Source organism: Leptodactylus fuscus, chromosome 5, assembly GCF_031893055.1.
Source record: "Leptodactylus fuscus isolate aLepFus1 chromosome 5, aLepFus1.hap2, whole genome shotgun sequence".
Lineage (NCBI taxonomy): Eukaryota > Metazoa > Chordata > Amphibia > Anura > Leptodactylidae > Leptodactylus > Leptodactylus fuscus.
This window is the reverse complement of record NC_134269.1, coordinates 214501891-214520160: the sequence shown is the minus strand read 5'-3', so window position 1 is coordinate 214520160 and position 18270 is coordinate 214501891. Positions and strand designations below refer to the sequence as shown.

The 18270-nt window shown below is 42.5% G+C and overlaps 1 protein-coding gene across 3 annotated transcripts in view; it reads left to right on the top strand.

Annotated features, from left to right (window-relative positions):
* Window positions 1-18270, top strand: part of ITPR2 (inositol 1,4,5-trisphosphate receptor type 2) — a 179696-nt gene that overhangs the window by 9139 nt on the left and 152287 nt on the right. For all 3 annotated transcript variants that reach the window (XM_075275279.1, XM_075275281.1, XM_075275278.1), the window contains exon 2: window positions 10199-10269. In XM_075275279.1, the coding sequence (XP_075131380.1) occupies window positions 10199-10269 (71 nt within the window). The remainder of the gene's footprint in view (window positions 1-10198; window positions 10270-18270) is intronic.

Genomic DNA, 18270 nt, shown 5'->3' with positions numbered 1-18270 from the left:
GTAAAAGAATATAACTACTATAATACTGCTCCTATGTACAAGAATATAACTACTATAATACTGCTCCTATGTACAAGAATATAACTACTATAATACTGCCCCTATGTACAAGAATATAACTACTATAATACTACTCCTATGTACAAGAATATAACTACTATAATACTGCTCCTATGTACAAGAATATAACTACTATAATACTACCTCCTATGTACAAGAATATAACTACTATAATACTACTCCTATGTACAAGAATATAACTACTATAATACTACCTCCTATGTACAACAATATAACGACTATTATACTACTCCTATGTATCTGTTTTCCTGATGGATTCTCGCATTAAATAGAACTTTCTTCTTCAGTATAAAGATAACATGACTAATTGTAATGTCCTCTGTATTTCACGCCTTTTACACGACTCTCCCTCAGGCCCTGCTTGTTGCTGTACAGAATTTTCTGAGTATACTGCTGAGTGTATTATGCTGATCTCTGTCCTATGTGTATTACATGACGGATATATCAGCTCTGCAGGGTATGGGCAGAGTTACCGTTTCATACATTGCTGCACATCAGGATCACTTTACTTATCCAGTCTGACTAGTAAGGAGTCTCTGGCAACCTCAAATTCTTTGGGTGAAGTAGAAATATTTCTTGCTGTTGTTGGGAGCGTTCACACTACCGTCGGTGTCCGACATGTAGTGTCCGCTCCTAGTGTCCGCTCAAAATCTGTCACGGACACTAGGAGCGGACACTAGATGTGTCCGTGACACCTGTCATTCACTTTAATGGGCATCGGGTGCGTTCTTTTGCACTCCATGCCCATCCTTTCCTGTCCGCAAGAGAAGATGTCCGACTTCTCAAGCGGATAGAGGAACCCTGCATGCAGGGTTTTTCTGTCCGCTTGAGAAGTTGGACATCTTCTCTTGCGGACAGAGAAGGACGGGCACGGAGTGCAAAAGAACGCACCCGATGCCCATTAAAGTGAATGACAGGTGTCACGGACACATCTAGTGTCCGCTCCTAGTGTCCGTGACAGATTTTGAGCGGACACTAGGAGCGGACACTACATGTCGGACACCGACGGTAGTGTGAACGCCCCCTTACCTCACATACTGCTGAAGTAAGATTCCCCCCTACCAGCCCCCAATATATCAGGTCACAATATCGTAACATATTATTTATAGTTTTAGTTTGTTTTTCTTTCTGTTACATGATATAATGTTTTTCTGATGGGATAAATTAATGTTCGGAAAAATAATTCACTACAAAAAAGATCTAATCAATGTAATTACTTATCCTGTACTGATCCTGAGTTACATCCTGTATTATACCCCAGAGCTGCGCTCACTATTCTGCTGGTACAGTCACTGTGTACATACATTACATTACTTATCCTGTATTATACTCCAGAGCTGCGCTCACTATTCTGCTGGTGCAGTCACTGTGTACATACATTACATTACTTATCCTGTATTATACCCCAGAGCTGCGCTCACTATTCTGCTGGTACAGTCACTGTGTACATACATTACATTACTTATCCTGTATTATACTCCAGAGCTGCGCTCACTATTCTGCTGGTGCAGTCACTGTGTACATACATTACATTACTTATCCTGTATTATACTCCAGAGCTGCGCTCACTATTCTGCTAGTACAGTCACTGTGTACATACATTACATTACTTATCCTGTATTATACTCCAGAGCTGCGCTCACTATTCTGCTGGCACAGTCACTGTGTACATACATTACATTACTTATCCTGTATTATACTCCAGAGCTGCGCTCACTATTCTGCTTGTGCAGTCACTGTGTACATACATTACATTACTTATTCTGTATTATACTCCAGAGCTGCGCTCACTATTCTGCTGGTGCAGTCACTGTGTACATACATTACATTACTTATCCTGTATTATACTCCAGAGCTGCACTCACTATTCTGCTGGTGCAGTCACTGCGTACATACATTACATTACTTATCCTGTATTATACTCCAGAGCTGCGCTCACTATTCTGCTGCTGCAGTCACTGTGTACATACATTACATTACTTATCCTGTATTATACTCCAGAGCTGCGCTCACTATTCTGCTGGTACAGTCACTGTGTACATACATTACATTACTTATCCTGTATTATACTCCAGAGCTGCGCTCACTATTCTGCTGGTGCAGTCACTGTGTACATACATTACATTACTTATCCTGTATTATACTCCAGAGCTGCGCTCACTATTCTGCTTGTACAGTCACTGTGTACATACATTACATTACTTATCCTGTATTATACTCCAGAGCTGCGCTCACTATTCTGCTGGTGCAGTCACTGTGTGCATACATTACATTACTTATCCTGTATTATACTCCAGAGCTGCGCTCACTATTCTGCTGGTGCAGTCACTGTGTACATACATTACATTACTTATCCTGTATTATACTCCAGAGCTGCGCTCACTATTCTGCCGGTGCAGTCACTGTGTACATACATTACATTACTTATCCTGTATTATACTCCAGAGCTGCGCTCACTATTCTGCTGGTGCAGTCACTGTGTACATACATTACATTACTTATCCTGTATTAGACTCCAGAGCTGCGCTCACTGGTCGCTGACTAATGGATTTTGTCCCATGCCTGCGGGTTGCTATTGGCTATAAATGTCTCCTGTTCTCCTTCCTTCTCTCAGACAGTTTACTCTCAGTTGCATCTTGACAAGTGTTCACACTGCCAGCAATGCAAACAGTAAGGTTTCTGCGCACAGCTGCTGATCTCCGGGGTGCTGTATCTGTCAGCTCTGCAGTTTGTGCACAGGCCATGGCAGTGACATTGTCTCCTATCCAGTGGAGCTTGTCAGTATGGCGACAATACCGGCATTGTGCGGGATGTTATTCAGGAATGATTACTGTAATAATTCTAATCTGTCTGCTGACAGCTCCTGTTAGTGAGACAAGTACCGTACACTGACAGGCCGTACACCGCCACTCACTGCCCTGTGTCGTACACACTGTATAGATATATACACAGGGACCTCTCCTGGAGATACCGCAATGTGAGGGTCTTCCCATTAAGCACTATATAGTAGTGGTGACTGATATATAATATAGTACAATATGGCACTAATATTGTTTATATATGCGGTATTATTTTAACACTTATTATTGGACATCCAATACACCTATAAATTTGCCGCAGTCATCTAATTTTTGGATTATTTCTTATTGATGTGTGTGGAATGTCTTATGGCCTGGCCTGGTTTGACTGGTTCCTGAAGTCTATCGTAATGTATCTGCATCTGCTGTATGACGGTATTATGTATTGCTGGCGGTGATACGTAGGTTACCTTGTGTGTGAGGTGTTTGTGAAGCTATAACATTAGTCCGCTGTTAGAGCTGCAGCTGGAGCCTCAAGCAAGTTAAGTAGTGTTATTAGATCACTATATGGCACTGATATTAGATAACTATATGGCACTATTATTATATCACTATTTGGCACTATTATTCGATTACTATATGACATTGTTGTTAGAGAACTACTGTATATGGCGGTGTTATCAGATCACTGTATGACACTTATTAGAACCTTATTTAGCACTGATTTTAAGAGCACTGTATGGCAGTTTTATACGGCACTGCTATTAATACAGTATATGGCATTGTTATTACAACACATTGTGCCACTGCATAAAGTTACAAGAGCACTGTATGACACTGTCATTCGTTTGGTGCAGTGTTTCTCTATGGTTTGACCTTGGTAGTACTAGTACCACTGTATCGCAGTATTATTTCAGCTCTATATGGCAGTATTATTAGAACATTAAATGACTGTGTTTTTTAAAGCTTTGTGTGGCAGTATTATTAGTTTGGTACAGTACTACTGTATTGCGCTGATATTACCAGGAAACGTATTGCGGTATTATTTCAGCTCTATATGGCACCTTTTTATAACCCCTTTTTAGTCTGGGCCTCGTCCATTGCGAATACTCCCAATATCTATATTTACGTTTGCTGACCAGTGCGATGGTTTAATTTTTCGTACATGATAGCGGCGTGATAGCAGCTGCTGCCCCGCCTGCCGTTACCTCGCACATTATCGCCCCCTACATAGGTCAGGATTAATTTTAGAAAATATGATTGTACGGCATATGGTAGAGAAATAAAAGAGAGTGCGAGACGTCATGGGGCGGAGGATCGAGCAGTGACTGTGACTTTCCTATAAGCCTGGGTGACTCTGTGACTAAAAGACGCCCCCTAGAGGCTTAAGATGTCTGAAATTTCCTCGGCGGTTGGGAAGATTCCGGATTATTCTGACGTTTTCCCGAGTTCTCAGAGCTGTGTCTGTGGAGGTCTGGAGACGTCTTGTGTGAAGGACGCCGTTGTCCGTGCAGACTTGGCACATTCGACCTGCAGGAAGCGGAGAGAGAAAAAAAACAGCGTAATTAATTATGTGTGAATTAAGCCGAGGCAGAAACACAAGCTGAATCGCCAAAGAATCGCCATGACAACAGCCATCGCATGGGAAGAATCTCGTAAGGAAGACGGAACCAAAGGCCGCAGCAACGAAACTGCTGAGTACCCGGTCGGCCACTAGGGGGTGCAGATGAGCAGTCACACGAGGGCCCCGGCACCTGAGGGGGCCCAAAATACGCTCTATACCGGATAAGACGACACCTGTAATATAAATGGTGCAGGATAGGTGAGGGGGTCTGTTACATTGAGGCCCAGGCGGTATAATTTAAGGTGCAGTATTATATGGCGGTTTGTATACATAGAAGCCCCAGCCCAACAGGACCCAAAAACTGCTGAGTATAGGGTAGGTGAAGGACCCTGTTACAGATTTTGCATTGAGTCCCATATGGTATAACTTAATCCTACGTTGCAGCAGGGTAGGTGTCGTATTATATGGCGGTTATATAGCGGTTATATGGGGAAGGCCTTAGTCCATTAGGACCAAACCACTGCTTGACATGAGGCAAACCTGAGTGTGCCCTCCCTCAATATGACTTAATCGGTTGCCCTGTTCTCCTAATTTGTGCCTATTCGAGCAGCAGTTTGTACTTCAGAGCTGTAATTCCTACACTAAATCATGTCCTTATATAACATGTCGTTTCCAGCCTGTCGTCCTCTCCCAGGTCTAGTCGACTATATATTCGCAGAGATCCGAGTCACAGCATCGGGCCTTGTCCCAGTTACATAACTCCACCTGAAATCCAGGCTTGTATACAGTATTATCCCTTGTTGGGTGCGCCTCTATACAAACAAACACCACAAAGCTGCGGCTTTCCATCTGATAGCACAAAAGCACTACTGTATACAGATTCTGCTCCACACGCATCACAAGCTGCGAGGTGGTTTAATAATTAGGCGAAAGTATGGCGGTAAGATGAAATTGCTGTGAAATCTACTTAACAAGGGAAGCTTTCACCAATTCTAGATTTGCCCATCCTTTATTAGGCGCCGCTTCGCTGATTACGGCACAGTTGGAATTTTTTCTCTAGCCTGCACCATTCCTGAAAAATCATTTCTGTTAGTTTCATCATCCAATATAAGAGAGAAGCTCCCTACTGTTATGTGGGCGGTCCCAGACTACCTGCTACAGCCAGAACCGCCCCTGAACAGTAGGGAGTCCAACTAACATATTGGGTGCTGAGACTTACAGCACCGATTTCTCAGGAACGGTGAGGGCTAGAGAAAAAATTCCAACTGTGCCAGAATCAGTAGAGCGGTGCTTATCGCAGTAGGCCCAGCGTTGGAGTTAGTGGAGGTGTTAAAAGGTCCTCTTTAAAGGGGCAATTCAGATATTAAATCTAGCACTGAAGCAAAGAGATGGTTTCTCTTTGTCATGGTCCGCTCCGTTAGTGTATGAACTAGAATACTGCTGTGTATGAGTGTTGATTGGAGTGGGCTCTTAGAGGGGAACTCCACCCAAAGGGGATATGCAGTGATCTTTAAAGGGGAATCCCTCACAAAGTGTTATAGAGTATTCCTTTAAAGTGGAAGTCTATCCAAAGAGGATGTACAGTGGTCTTTAAAGGGGAAGTGCATTTCGCTTGTGGACACCATTGGTAAAATTATTACATAATTGATATAAAAGGGATTGCTTAAAGGGATTTTCCAATACTATCATAATGAGCTCTACCTCCTCTTCACAGGAAGTGACGTTATGTCAATTGACTGACAGACGTGATGTCGCTTACTGAGCATAATAAGAGTGGAGCTCATTGTTATAGTCCTCAATAGCTGCTTTAAAGGGATTGTCCACTTAGGACAACCACGTCTAACATGAACAGTCACTTAATGATCAGCTGGGAAACCGTCTGATATTTCTTCATTTCTCCTGTAGTGCCCCTGCAGGTCAAATGAGGGATTACATATTTCGGTCCTCCAGATTCAGAATCTTTTGGTGTTGTCCAGAGGGGCGTGTCAGGCAAATCTGACAGCAAGTGTTTAATCTCCCTACAGCGCCACCACAGGAGAAATGTGGTATTGCACAGAGTCAAATGAAATTGTGTCATTCTGTGTGATACGTGGACATGTCGGGTCCTCCTGAGTGAGAGACGCTCTTTGTAGCTCCATCATAAAAGACTCTATTGACTATTTGACAGGACAGTCTGGGGCCCCGACCTGCATCGTACCACCCCTGGTCATGTGTGTAGTATTTATAGCACAATATATGTCCAGGAACTGCTGCCTTCACCAAGATAAACCCAAAGACCACAGTATTATCTCGGTAGGAAACCTTCTTCACGTCATGTCGCCATTTTCCTACCAGTCTTTGTTAACCTTTTCGCAGTACGCCCTCAAGATCAAGGGCCGGGAGGGTTTAGGGTTTGTGGTAGGCACGAAATGTCAGCTCTGAGTCACCTAGACCTCATTTCCTCCAAAAGTAGAGAAAAAACGTTATATCTGTTCCTAGGAAAGCTGAGTCATGACCAATAGGGTTACTGTCACCCAGCTTTCCTAAACTTTTCTAAGCAGAACTGGTGGCCATAGGGTTAACACATGATTATATTTATTCGTGGGAAGTAATAAGACCCGAGGTGTTAGAAGAAGAAGTGGGATCACCTTGTCCGCCCGTCCCCGAGTAATACAATCCACCTGGGGTTTATCATTAACCCAGGACATGGGTATCTAAGCTACTGAGATCATATCAGGCGTGTCGGGGTTAAACGGCGTCTGCCCTTCCAGTGCCTGTGACCTTCCTGTCCGGCTATGGTCACATAGAGGACACCTCAAATATCTCAAGTTATAGCCCTCAAAGGTTCGGTAGTTGTCACGTTTCTTGCAGTAATATTCTTGGCCAGCAGGGGGCTACAGTGATAATCCTGGAAGCTCCTCCCACTTCATAAATGCACCCACAGAGTATATAGCAGGGGGTCCTATAGTGTACGTTGATCCCGGACCAAATCCGATGATGACGTTATACGAGGGGATTGTTATATAAGCCATTTCCTAATATTTCATGCCAGGTAGTCACAAACTGGAGTCGCCCTCGAAGCCAAAGGTGACTCAGAGACCAAAAAAACGCCGTAGAATAAAAATCTGCCAACCGCACATGGTTAAAGGATTCTTATCATGTTTATAAAGTCACGTCGCGGCTGGTTATGTAAACCCGTGTATTGTAGGATTTTCTGGGCTTGCCAGGTCGCTTTGATGTGGCTTCTCCTCTAAATCCTTATGTATTTAAAGGGATTTTGCGGGATTAGTAAAACATGGCTGCTTTCTTAAAAAACGGCGCCACACCTTTCCCCAGGCTGTGTGTGGTATTGCAGCTCATTATGCTGGTATAGATCGCACTCGAAATGAAAAATGGTGCCTCCGATGAGTAAACGAAACAACTACCGCAATTTACTTTCTTAAAGGGTATGTTCGCTCAAAGCCGAAACTTGGTCTCGTGAAAGGAGCCCACCCCTAGATCATGTTCCCTCTATATCAGACTCACACGGGTTTAGGAAGCTGAGATATAGGGAGCTGCTTGGTGGGGTCCTAATACTGCTGAGTTGTCATAGCTGTCCGTGGGGTGCCTGAGGTAAAATGTAGTCTAATAAAAGGGTCAAGAAAAGATTTTTAGGACTGTAGACGGAGACCTAAGACTGCTCCAATATAGGTGAATGAGCCCCTAATAAGATATTTGGGAGGGTCGCCGCTTTGACCTTCCTGAAGCCGTGTGTGTAAGACTGTGCAGTCTCTTCCCCCCCGAGTGCTCGGCCTCTCCGCTGTAACAGGAAACAGATGTCTCATTGTAGATTGCCTCCATAACTGAAAGGAAGTGGAAAGGGGAGAGGGCAGCGTCTCGCCGTAATCAGACCCGCGACCGTCTCTTCTGGGAATCACCTGTATAGACAGAAATAATGGGGGGGGGGGTTGTTTTCCTCCATTTTCCTCCAGAGGTCATCCCCGAACTGTAGGATCGGGACAGGTTGACCATTAAAACTGACCTCTTTAATTGTTTAACTATTTGGTGCAGATTTGGCAGAACTAGAGGAAAACGAAAGTCAATAGTTAGCCTGGTGACCAATCAGGTCGCCGCTTTTATTTGGAAAAGGGCCTCTGGAAAATGAGAGGCGGAATCTGATTGGTTGCCACAAGAAATGGCTCTGGTTCTGATCTGGTTACCTCTGGGGGAATTTTGGGGAAATATTTGGTAGGCGGCAAGACATTTTGGGAATTGAGAAGAGACGCGTCCGCAACCAGCCTGACGATAATTAAAAGCACTGCATGTCTACGAACAAAAACCTCTTAGTCGCCCATATCAACCAATCACAGCGCAGCCTTCATTTTGTATTCACCTGGAAAATGAAAGCTGAATTATGATTGGTTGCTATTTTTTTCACGCCGTTCACGGTTTACGCCATAATTGGAGCGTTCATTATAATCCGGGAAAGTCGCGTCTGGCAGCCATTTTGTTATAGTATGAGGAGATTATTACCAGTCTGTCGGAATGAGGCTAAGGGATGTCCCAACGTGGGCGTTTCTGAGAGGATTTTGTGGCCACTTTTGGGTTAAGATGGAGGGCATTCGCCTCATATTGGGGGCCGTAATGTTTATACAATGGTGACTCAAGGTCGTATTTACATAGTAACCAGCCACGTCGCTTTTCGGGCCTGGAAATTTGCGTGGTTGCCACGGTTGACGCCTCCATTTTATATACCGCCATCTTGAATGAATTAACCCCTTCACACACCCAGGGGCAGGTCCTGTACACCTTAATAGTAAATCTAGGACTAAAGGAATGAAGATGAGGCTCTCCAGACCTCGCGCCTCCGATTTATTGAACGGGATCACATAAATATTCGCTCCCTATGTAATAGTTGTCACCGGTTTCGTTCGTTGTCACGCAGTTTTGATGTCTATCTTTGTGTAACTGCCATTTCCTTGTTATTTCCTGTATGAAACGCTGTATCGGCGCTGGCGAAGACGCTGCGGCAGGGTGCGCAGGCGTAGACTGCAGTTCACGGCCTTCCCCACCTGGGGTCGCTGCATAAATAATGCTCGTCTTTACTATATGGGACAACAAGTGACAGACACTTGGATCTTGTATTGGTAGCAATAGACGGAGAGATTCCTTTAAATTGGTGTCAGACATTTTGGATTATCGGGTATCAGATTACGCAGTGCCAGTCACGTTACCTTCCATCAAAATAGCAGACACCACACACTTTGGTAGATCCCAAACGCTCATGACAGGACCGAGCGTGCATGAGGTGATTGCTATGTAAGCGATTTCCCCGTTGCATAACTGCAGGCTATCTACATGCACCCTCAGCGCTGTAGTGATTAGTAATGAAGGGATCCTTGTCAATCCTGTAATTCCTGATGACGGAGCTTGGAGAATCGCATCGATCGGTAATTACGGATGATAACGCGGAGTTAATCCAATTGCCATGCTTACAGGGAACAGAGACAAGTCACTATTGTAATGAATGATCGCCCTGTTAGCGGTGATTACGCCAGAGCGGGGTATGTTGTTACACAACCCCCCACCCACCCAGACAGAGCGGAAAGATCCGAGATGTATGAGCCAAAAGAGCACATTTACCCAGAGCCCACCTGTCAGGCCCTGCACTCTGTATAGTCATAGACTCTTAATATTAGTCAGTGATTTTTATCTGAGTTTCTAGTCATGCTCTGCTCTGTAAATATTTGAGTGTTCGCTGCGCCTTATATATCATATTGTGTTTGTCTTTCTCCAGATTGGTGGATGACAGATGTGTGGTTCACCCAGAAGCCGGAGATCTGGCCAATCCGCCAAAAAAGTTCAGAGGTAAGAGTGGTGCTTATATGCAAAAAATATTCACCACATTGTAATACTGCCCCCTATGTACAAGAATATAACTACTATAATACTGCCCCCTATGTACAAGAATATAACTACTATAATACTGCTCCTATGTACAAGAATATAACTACTATAATACTACCTCCTATGTACAAGAATATAACTACTATAATACTACTCCTATGTACAAGAATATAACTACTATAATACTACCTCCTATGTACAAGAATATAACTACTATAATACTGCTCCTATGTACAAGAATATAACTACTATAATATTACCTCCTATGTACAAGAATATAACTACTATAATACTGCTCCTATGTACAAGAATATAACTACTATAATACTGTCCCCTATGTATAAGAATATAACTACTATAATACTACTCCTATGTACAAGAATATAACTACTATAATACTACTCCTATGTACAAGAATATAACTACTATAATACTGCCCCGTATGTACAAGAATATAACTACTATAATACTACTCCTATGTACAAGAATATAACTACTATAATACTACTCCTATGTACAAGAATATAACTACTATAATACTACTCCTATGTACAAGAATATAACTACTATAATACTGTCCCTATGTACAAGAATATAACTACTATAATACTGCTCCTATGTACAAGAATATAACTACTATAATACTACTCCTATGTACAAGAATATAACTACTATAATACTGCTTCTATGTACAAGAATATAACTACTATAATACTACTCCTATGTACAAGAATATAACTACTATAATACTACTCCTATGTACAAGAATATAACTACTATAATACTGCTCCTATGTACAAGAATATAACTACTATAATACTGCTCCCTATGTACAAGAATATAACTACTATAATACTGCTCCTATGTACAAGAATATAACTACTATAATACTGCCCCTATGTACAAGAATATAACTACTATAATACTGCCCCTATGTACAAGAATATAACTACTATAATACTGCTCCCTATGTACAAGAATATAACTACTATAAGGCCGGGTTCACACGGAGTTACGTGCCGCGAGATTTGGCACGTAGACGCCGCGTGACCCTTTGCGTGCCGTACACGCTCCCATTCATTTCAATGGGAGCGGGGAGCGTATGCGCCGCGCTAGTTTGCGGCCGTGAATAAATGCACGGCCGCAAACTAGCGCGGCGCATACGCTCCCCGCTCCCATTGAAATGAATGGGAGCGTGTACGGCACGCAAAGGGTCACGCGGCGTCTACGTGCCAAATCTCGCGGCACGTAACTCCGTGTGAACCCGGCCTAATACTACTCCTATGTACAAGAATATAACTACTATAATACTACTCCTATGTACAAGAATATAACTACTATAATACTACTCCTATGTACAAGAATATAACTACTATAATACTACCTCCTATGTACAAGAATATAACTACTATAATACTGCTCCTATGTACAAGAATATAACTACTATAATACTGCTCCTATGTACAAGAATATAACTACTATAATACTACCTCCTATGTACAAGAATATAACTACTATAATACTGCTCCTATGTACAAGAATATAACTACTATAATACTGCCTCCTATGTACAAGTATATCACTACTATTATATGTTCTGTATAATTTGCCGTTTTCCTTATCTGGGATCTGGTAACGTTACGTTTCGTGGTAATTCTGTCTATTGTTTGGTTGCCATGGTAATAGGTTGTTTCTCACTGTATTGCTCAGTTAGGCAGGACGGACTGAGATTTCGGGTATTTGCCGTGTCTGAGGTACAGACGTTTCCTCTTTTAGAACTTTTATTTTCAACAAAACTACAGTAAGACTTGGATTGTGATTGGTGAACTCTCAGCTGTATCTCTCTCTAGGCTCCTCGATATTTGATGTACACGTAGTGTTTTGTATAAAGTGGCCCCTGACCCGCTCTCATTCATCTTCATCTGTCACACTTGCTTATCTTGGAAGTATTCGCTCCTTTCCCTTGAATTGTCAACAATTGCTGACAGTCCTGTTCCTGCACGTCAGTGCACCTTACACAACCCGCACGACTAGCAACCATCAACAAACCCCCAACATGAAGGCAGCAACCTGCAGGTCATGGCATCCACAGTCACAGAAATATAGCTCAGGATCAGTGCAGGATAAGTAATGTAATGTATGTACACAGTGACTGCACCAGCAGAATAGTGAGCGCAGCTCTGGAGTATAATACAGGATAAGTAATGTAATGTATGTACACAGTGACTGCACCAGCAGAATAGTGAGCACAGCTCTGGAGTATAATACAGGATAAGTAATGTAATGTATGTACACAGTGACTGCACCAGCAGAATAGTGAGCGCAGCTCTGGAGTATAATACAGGATAAGTAATGTAATGTATGTACACAGTGACTGCACCAGCAGAATAGTGAGCGCAGCTCTGGAGTATAATACAGGATAAGTAATGTAATGTATGTACACAGTGACTGTACCAGCAGTATAGTGAGCGCAGCTCTGGAGTATAATACAGGATAAGTAATGTAATGTATGTACACAGTGACTGCACCAGCAGAATAGTGAGCACAGCTCTGGGGTATAATACAGGATAAGTAATGTAATGTATGTACACAGTGACTGCACCAGCAGAATAGTGAGCGCAGCTCTGGAGTCTAATACAGGATAAGTAATGTAATGTATGTACACAGTGACTGCACCAGCAGAATAGTGAGCGCAGCTCTGGAGTATAATACAGGATAAGTAATGTAATGTATGTACACAGTGACTGTACCAGCAGAATAGTGAGTGCAGCTCTGGAGTATAATACAGGATAAGTAATGTAATGTATGTACACAGTGACTGCACCAGCAGAATAGTGAGCACAGCTCTGGAGTATAATACAGGATAAGTAATGTAATGTATGTACACAGTGACTGCACCAGCAGAATAGTGAGCGCAGCTCTGGAGTATAATACAGGATAAGTAATGTAATGTATGTACACAGTGACTGCACCAGCAGAATAGTGAGCACAGCTCTGGGGTATAATACAGGATAAGTAATGTAATGTATGTACACAGTGACTGCACCAGCAGAATAGTGAGCGCAGCTCTGGGGTATAATACAGGATAAGTAATGTAATGTATGTACACAGTGACTGCACCAGCAGAATAGTGAGCGCAGCTCTGGAGTATAATACAGGATAAGTAATGTAATGTATGTACACAGTGACTGTACCAGCAGAATAGTGAGTGCAGCTCTGGAGTATAATACAGGATAAGTAATGTAATGTATGTACACAGTGAGTGCACCAGCAGAATAGTGAGCGCAGCTCTGGAGTATAATACAGGATAAGTAATGTATGTATGTACACAGTGACTGCACCAGCAGAATAGTGAGTGCAGCTCTGGAGTATAATACAGGATAAGTAATGTAATGTATGTACACAGTGACTGCACCAGCAGAATAGTGAGCGCAGCTCTGGAGTATATTACAGGATAAGTAATGTATGTACACAGTGACTGTACCAGCAGAATAGTGAGCGCAGCTCTGGAGTATAATACAGGATAAGTAATATAATGTATGTACACAGTGACTGCACCAGCAGAATAGTGAGCGCAGCTCTGGAGTAGGATAAGTAATGTAATGTATGTACACAGTGACTGTACCAGCAGAATAGTGAGCGCAGCTCTGGAGTAGGATAAGTAATGTAATGTATGTACACAGTGACTGTACCAGCAGAATAGTGAGCGCAGCTCTGGAGTATGATACAGGATAAGTAATGTAATGTATGTACACAGTGACTGTACCAGCAGAATAGTGAGCGCAGCTCTGGAGTATAATACAGGATAAGTAATGTAATGTATGTACACAGTGACTGCACCAGCAGAATAGTGAGCGCAGCTTTGGAGTATAATACAGGATAAGTAATGTAATGTATGTACACAGTGACTGCACCAGCAGAATAGTGAGCGCAGCTCTGGAGTATAATACAGGATAAGTAATGTAATGTATGTACACAGTGACTGCACCAGCAGAATAGTGAGCGCAGCTCTGGAGTATAATACAGGATAAGTAATGTAATGTATGTACACAGTGACTGTACCAGCAGAATAGTGAGCACAGCTCTGGAGTATAATACAGGATAAGTAATGTAATGTATGTACACAGTGACTGTACCAGCAGAATAGTGAGCGCAGCTCTGGAGTATAATACAGGATAAGCAATGTAATGTATGTACACAGTGACTGCACCAGCAGTATAGTGAGCGCAGCTCTGGAGTATAATACAGGATAAGTAATGTAATGTATGTACACAGTGACTGTACCAGCAGAATAGTGAGCGTAGCTCTGGAGTATAATACAGGATAAGTAATGTAATGTATGTACACAGTGACTGCACCAGCAGTATAGTGAGCGCAGCTCTGGAGTATAATACAGGATAAGTAATGTAATGTAATGTATGTACACAGTGACTGTACCAGCAGAATAGTGAGCACAGCTCTGGAGTATAATACAGGATAAGTAATGTAATGTATGTACACAGTGACTGCACCAGCAGAATAGTGAGCGCAGCTCTGGAGTATAATACAGGATAAGTAATGTAATGTATGTACACAGTGACTGCACCAGCAGTATAGTGAGCGCAGCTCTGGAGTATAATACAGGATAAGTAATATAATGTATGTACACAGTGACTGCACCAGCAGAATAGTGAGCGCAGCTCTGGGGTATAATACAGGATAAGTAATGTAATGTATGTGCACAGTGACTGTACCAGCAGAATAGTGAGCGCAGCTCTGGAGTATAATACAGGATAAGTAATGTAATGTATGTGCACAGTGACTGTACCAGCAGAATAGTGAGCGCAGCTCTGGAGTATAATACAGGATAAGTAATGTAATGTATGTGCACAGTGACTGTACCAGCAGAATAGTGAGCGCAGCTCTGGAGTATAATACAGGATAAGTAATGTAATGTATGTACACAGTGACTGCACCAGCAGAATAGTGAGCGCAGCTCTGGAGTATAATACAGGATAAGTAATGTAATGTATGTACACAGTGACTGCACCAGCAGAATAGTGAGCGCAGCTCTGGAGTATAATACAGGATAAGTAATGTAATGTATGTACACAGTGACTGCACCAGCAGAATAGTGAGCGTAGCTCTGGAGTATAATACAGGATAAGTAATGTAATGTATGTACACAGTGACTGCACCAGCAGTATAGTGAGCGCAGCTCTGGAGTATAATACAGGATAAGTAATGTAATGTAATGTATGTACACAGTGACTGTACCAGCAGAATAGTGAGCGTAGCTCTGGAGTATAATACAGGATAAGTAATGTAATGTATGTACACAGTGACTGTACCAGCAGAATAGTGAGCGTAGCTCTGGAGTATAATACAGGATAAGTAATGTAATGTATGTACACAGTGACTGCACCAGCAGTATAGTGAGCGCAGCTCTGGAGTATAATACAGGATAAGTAATGTAATGTAATGTATGTACACAGTGACTGTACCAGCAGAATAGTGAGCACAGCTCTGGAGTATAATACAGGATAAGTAATGTAATGTATGTACACAGTGACTGCACCAGCAGAATAGTGAGCGCAGCTCTGGAGTATAATACAGGATAAGTAATGTAATGTATGTACACAGTGACTGCACCAGCAGTATAGTGAGCGCAGCTCTGGAGTATAATACAGGATAAGTAATATAATGTATGTACACAGTGACTGCACCAGCAGAATAGTGAGCGCAGCTCTGGGGTATAATACAGGATAAGTAATGTAATGTATGTGCACAGTGACTGTACCAGCAGAATAGTGAGCGCAGCTCTGGAGTATAATACAGGATAAGTAATGTAATGTATGTACACAGTGACTGCACCAGCAGAATAGTGAGCGCAGCTCTGGAGTATAATACAGGATAAGTAATGTAATGTATGTACACAGTGACTGCACCAGCAGAATAGTGAGCGCAGCTCTGGAGTATAATACAGGATAAGTAATGTATGTACACAGTGACTGCACCAGCAGAATAGTGAGCGCAGCTCTGGAGTATAATACAGGATAAGTAATGTAATGTATGTACATAGTGACTGTACCAGCAGAATAGTGAGCGCAGCTCTGGAGTATAATACAGGATAAGTAATATAATGTATGTACACAGTGACTGCACCAGCAGAATAGTGAGCGCAGCTCTGGGGTATAATACAGGATAAGTAATGTAATGTATGTACACAGTGACTGCACCAGCAGAATAGTGAGCACAGCTCTGGAGTATAATACAGGATAAGTAATGTAATGTATGTACACAGTGACTGCACCAGCAGAATAGTGAGCGCAGCTCTGGAGTATAATAGAGGATAAGTGGTGTAACATCTGTATATAGTTATACTGTATGTTTTCACCCCGTGTGTTTAGCCTGTTACTATGTAAGCTTGTCTATAGCTTCCCGTCTGCTTTCTTACCTCGTGCAGTTTAATCCTTTGTGTGTTTTCTTATAGTCTTTGTGTCATTTTTCTGATACAGGGTCACAGGCGCTGCAAATCTATTGTGCGAAGAGTTTACTTTGTATTTTCTTCCGTCTCTGTACACATATATTGCTCTGACAGGTTCTTTTAGTAAATTTCTAGGTCCTGTCACTCAGGATTATAGGAAATAGTAATCTTGGATAACAGCGGAATCGCTCAGGAATTTGTTGACCACAGGAATCCGTGTCATAACGTTGTCATACGGGGGTCACTTTCCAAAAATAGCATCTCTATAGGGTCAAGGAGTGGACACCTGAATGTTTCGGAGCCCAGTTGGGTGCGCTGCCCTCTTCTAGAGAGGGTGTAGATAGTAAGCAGATTTTAGGTTACCCTTATATAATAACACAGTAGAGGTCTGCCATAGGAACAGGTCTTGGAACTTTCCCCAACATGGCTCCTTTAAGATAATCTTCCCGCCGCAGCAGCTGTGACCTGGGCCGTAGATGTTTATATTTACAGGTATTCAATAGAAATCCCTTTTATCAAGATCCCTTGTGGATATGGCCGTGGCTCTATTCAGACCTGCAGTTTATTTAGTATTAAGAGCTTACGATACAATTATAAACCATTTACTGGATGTTGGTTTTCACTTACAGAAAAGATACACAGTCCTGTTTGTATAACACTTGTCCCAGAGCTCCTGCCGTCCTCTAGATTGTGAGTTTATATAGACTGGGACCTCGTGTGCTTGTCTGGTATGGGGTTCTCCTACTATTAGGGGTGAGGGGGCTTACTCAGGCCTTTCAACTGAAAGTGAAGCCCCTGCTTTGGAGGACTTGGCACCTTGGTGCTTAAAATACATTGTTCATTGATTTCGATAACAACATGGTAATACCTCATTTTTCCTCTAGGGGAGCTGTACAGAAACTGAACAGTTGGTGCTCAGGCGATCACTGTGATCATCTTATGATCAGTTGAAATGCAGACCTCACATGTAATCGCGCCAACACTTTCTTTTATGGTTCAAAATTGTGTATTCCGTAGAGTTTTTCGGTCACAGACCTTCTTCAGAGTCTTGTGGTATGTCAGTGTCTGATAGATCACCATATATTTCTAGGGGGTCCGGAACTCCGTGGACGTCCCTACTTGAGACCCGCAAATTGCCAATGTGAAAGGTTTTGAAGACCAGAGATGCAGCAGAGCGCCAGGAGTATAGGCAGGACGCCGAAGGAAAAAGTACCGACATACCACAAGAGTCTGAAGAAGGTCTGTGACCGAAAACGTTTTGCTCTGATCTACGGAATACAAGATTTTGATCAATAAAAGAAAGTCTTGGCACGATTACGTGTGAGGTCTACGTTTCTACTAAAGACCGCGGGTTTGGACATTACGCTCACACACTTGAATCAACAACTACAACTTATAATCAGGGCTCCAGCTAACAAAAAGAAGTTGTCCAAAGTGGAGAACTCCTTTAAAGAGGACCTTTCACCACCTCCACCAAGTCCATCTCTTGTAATAGG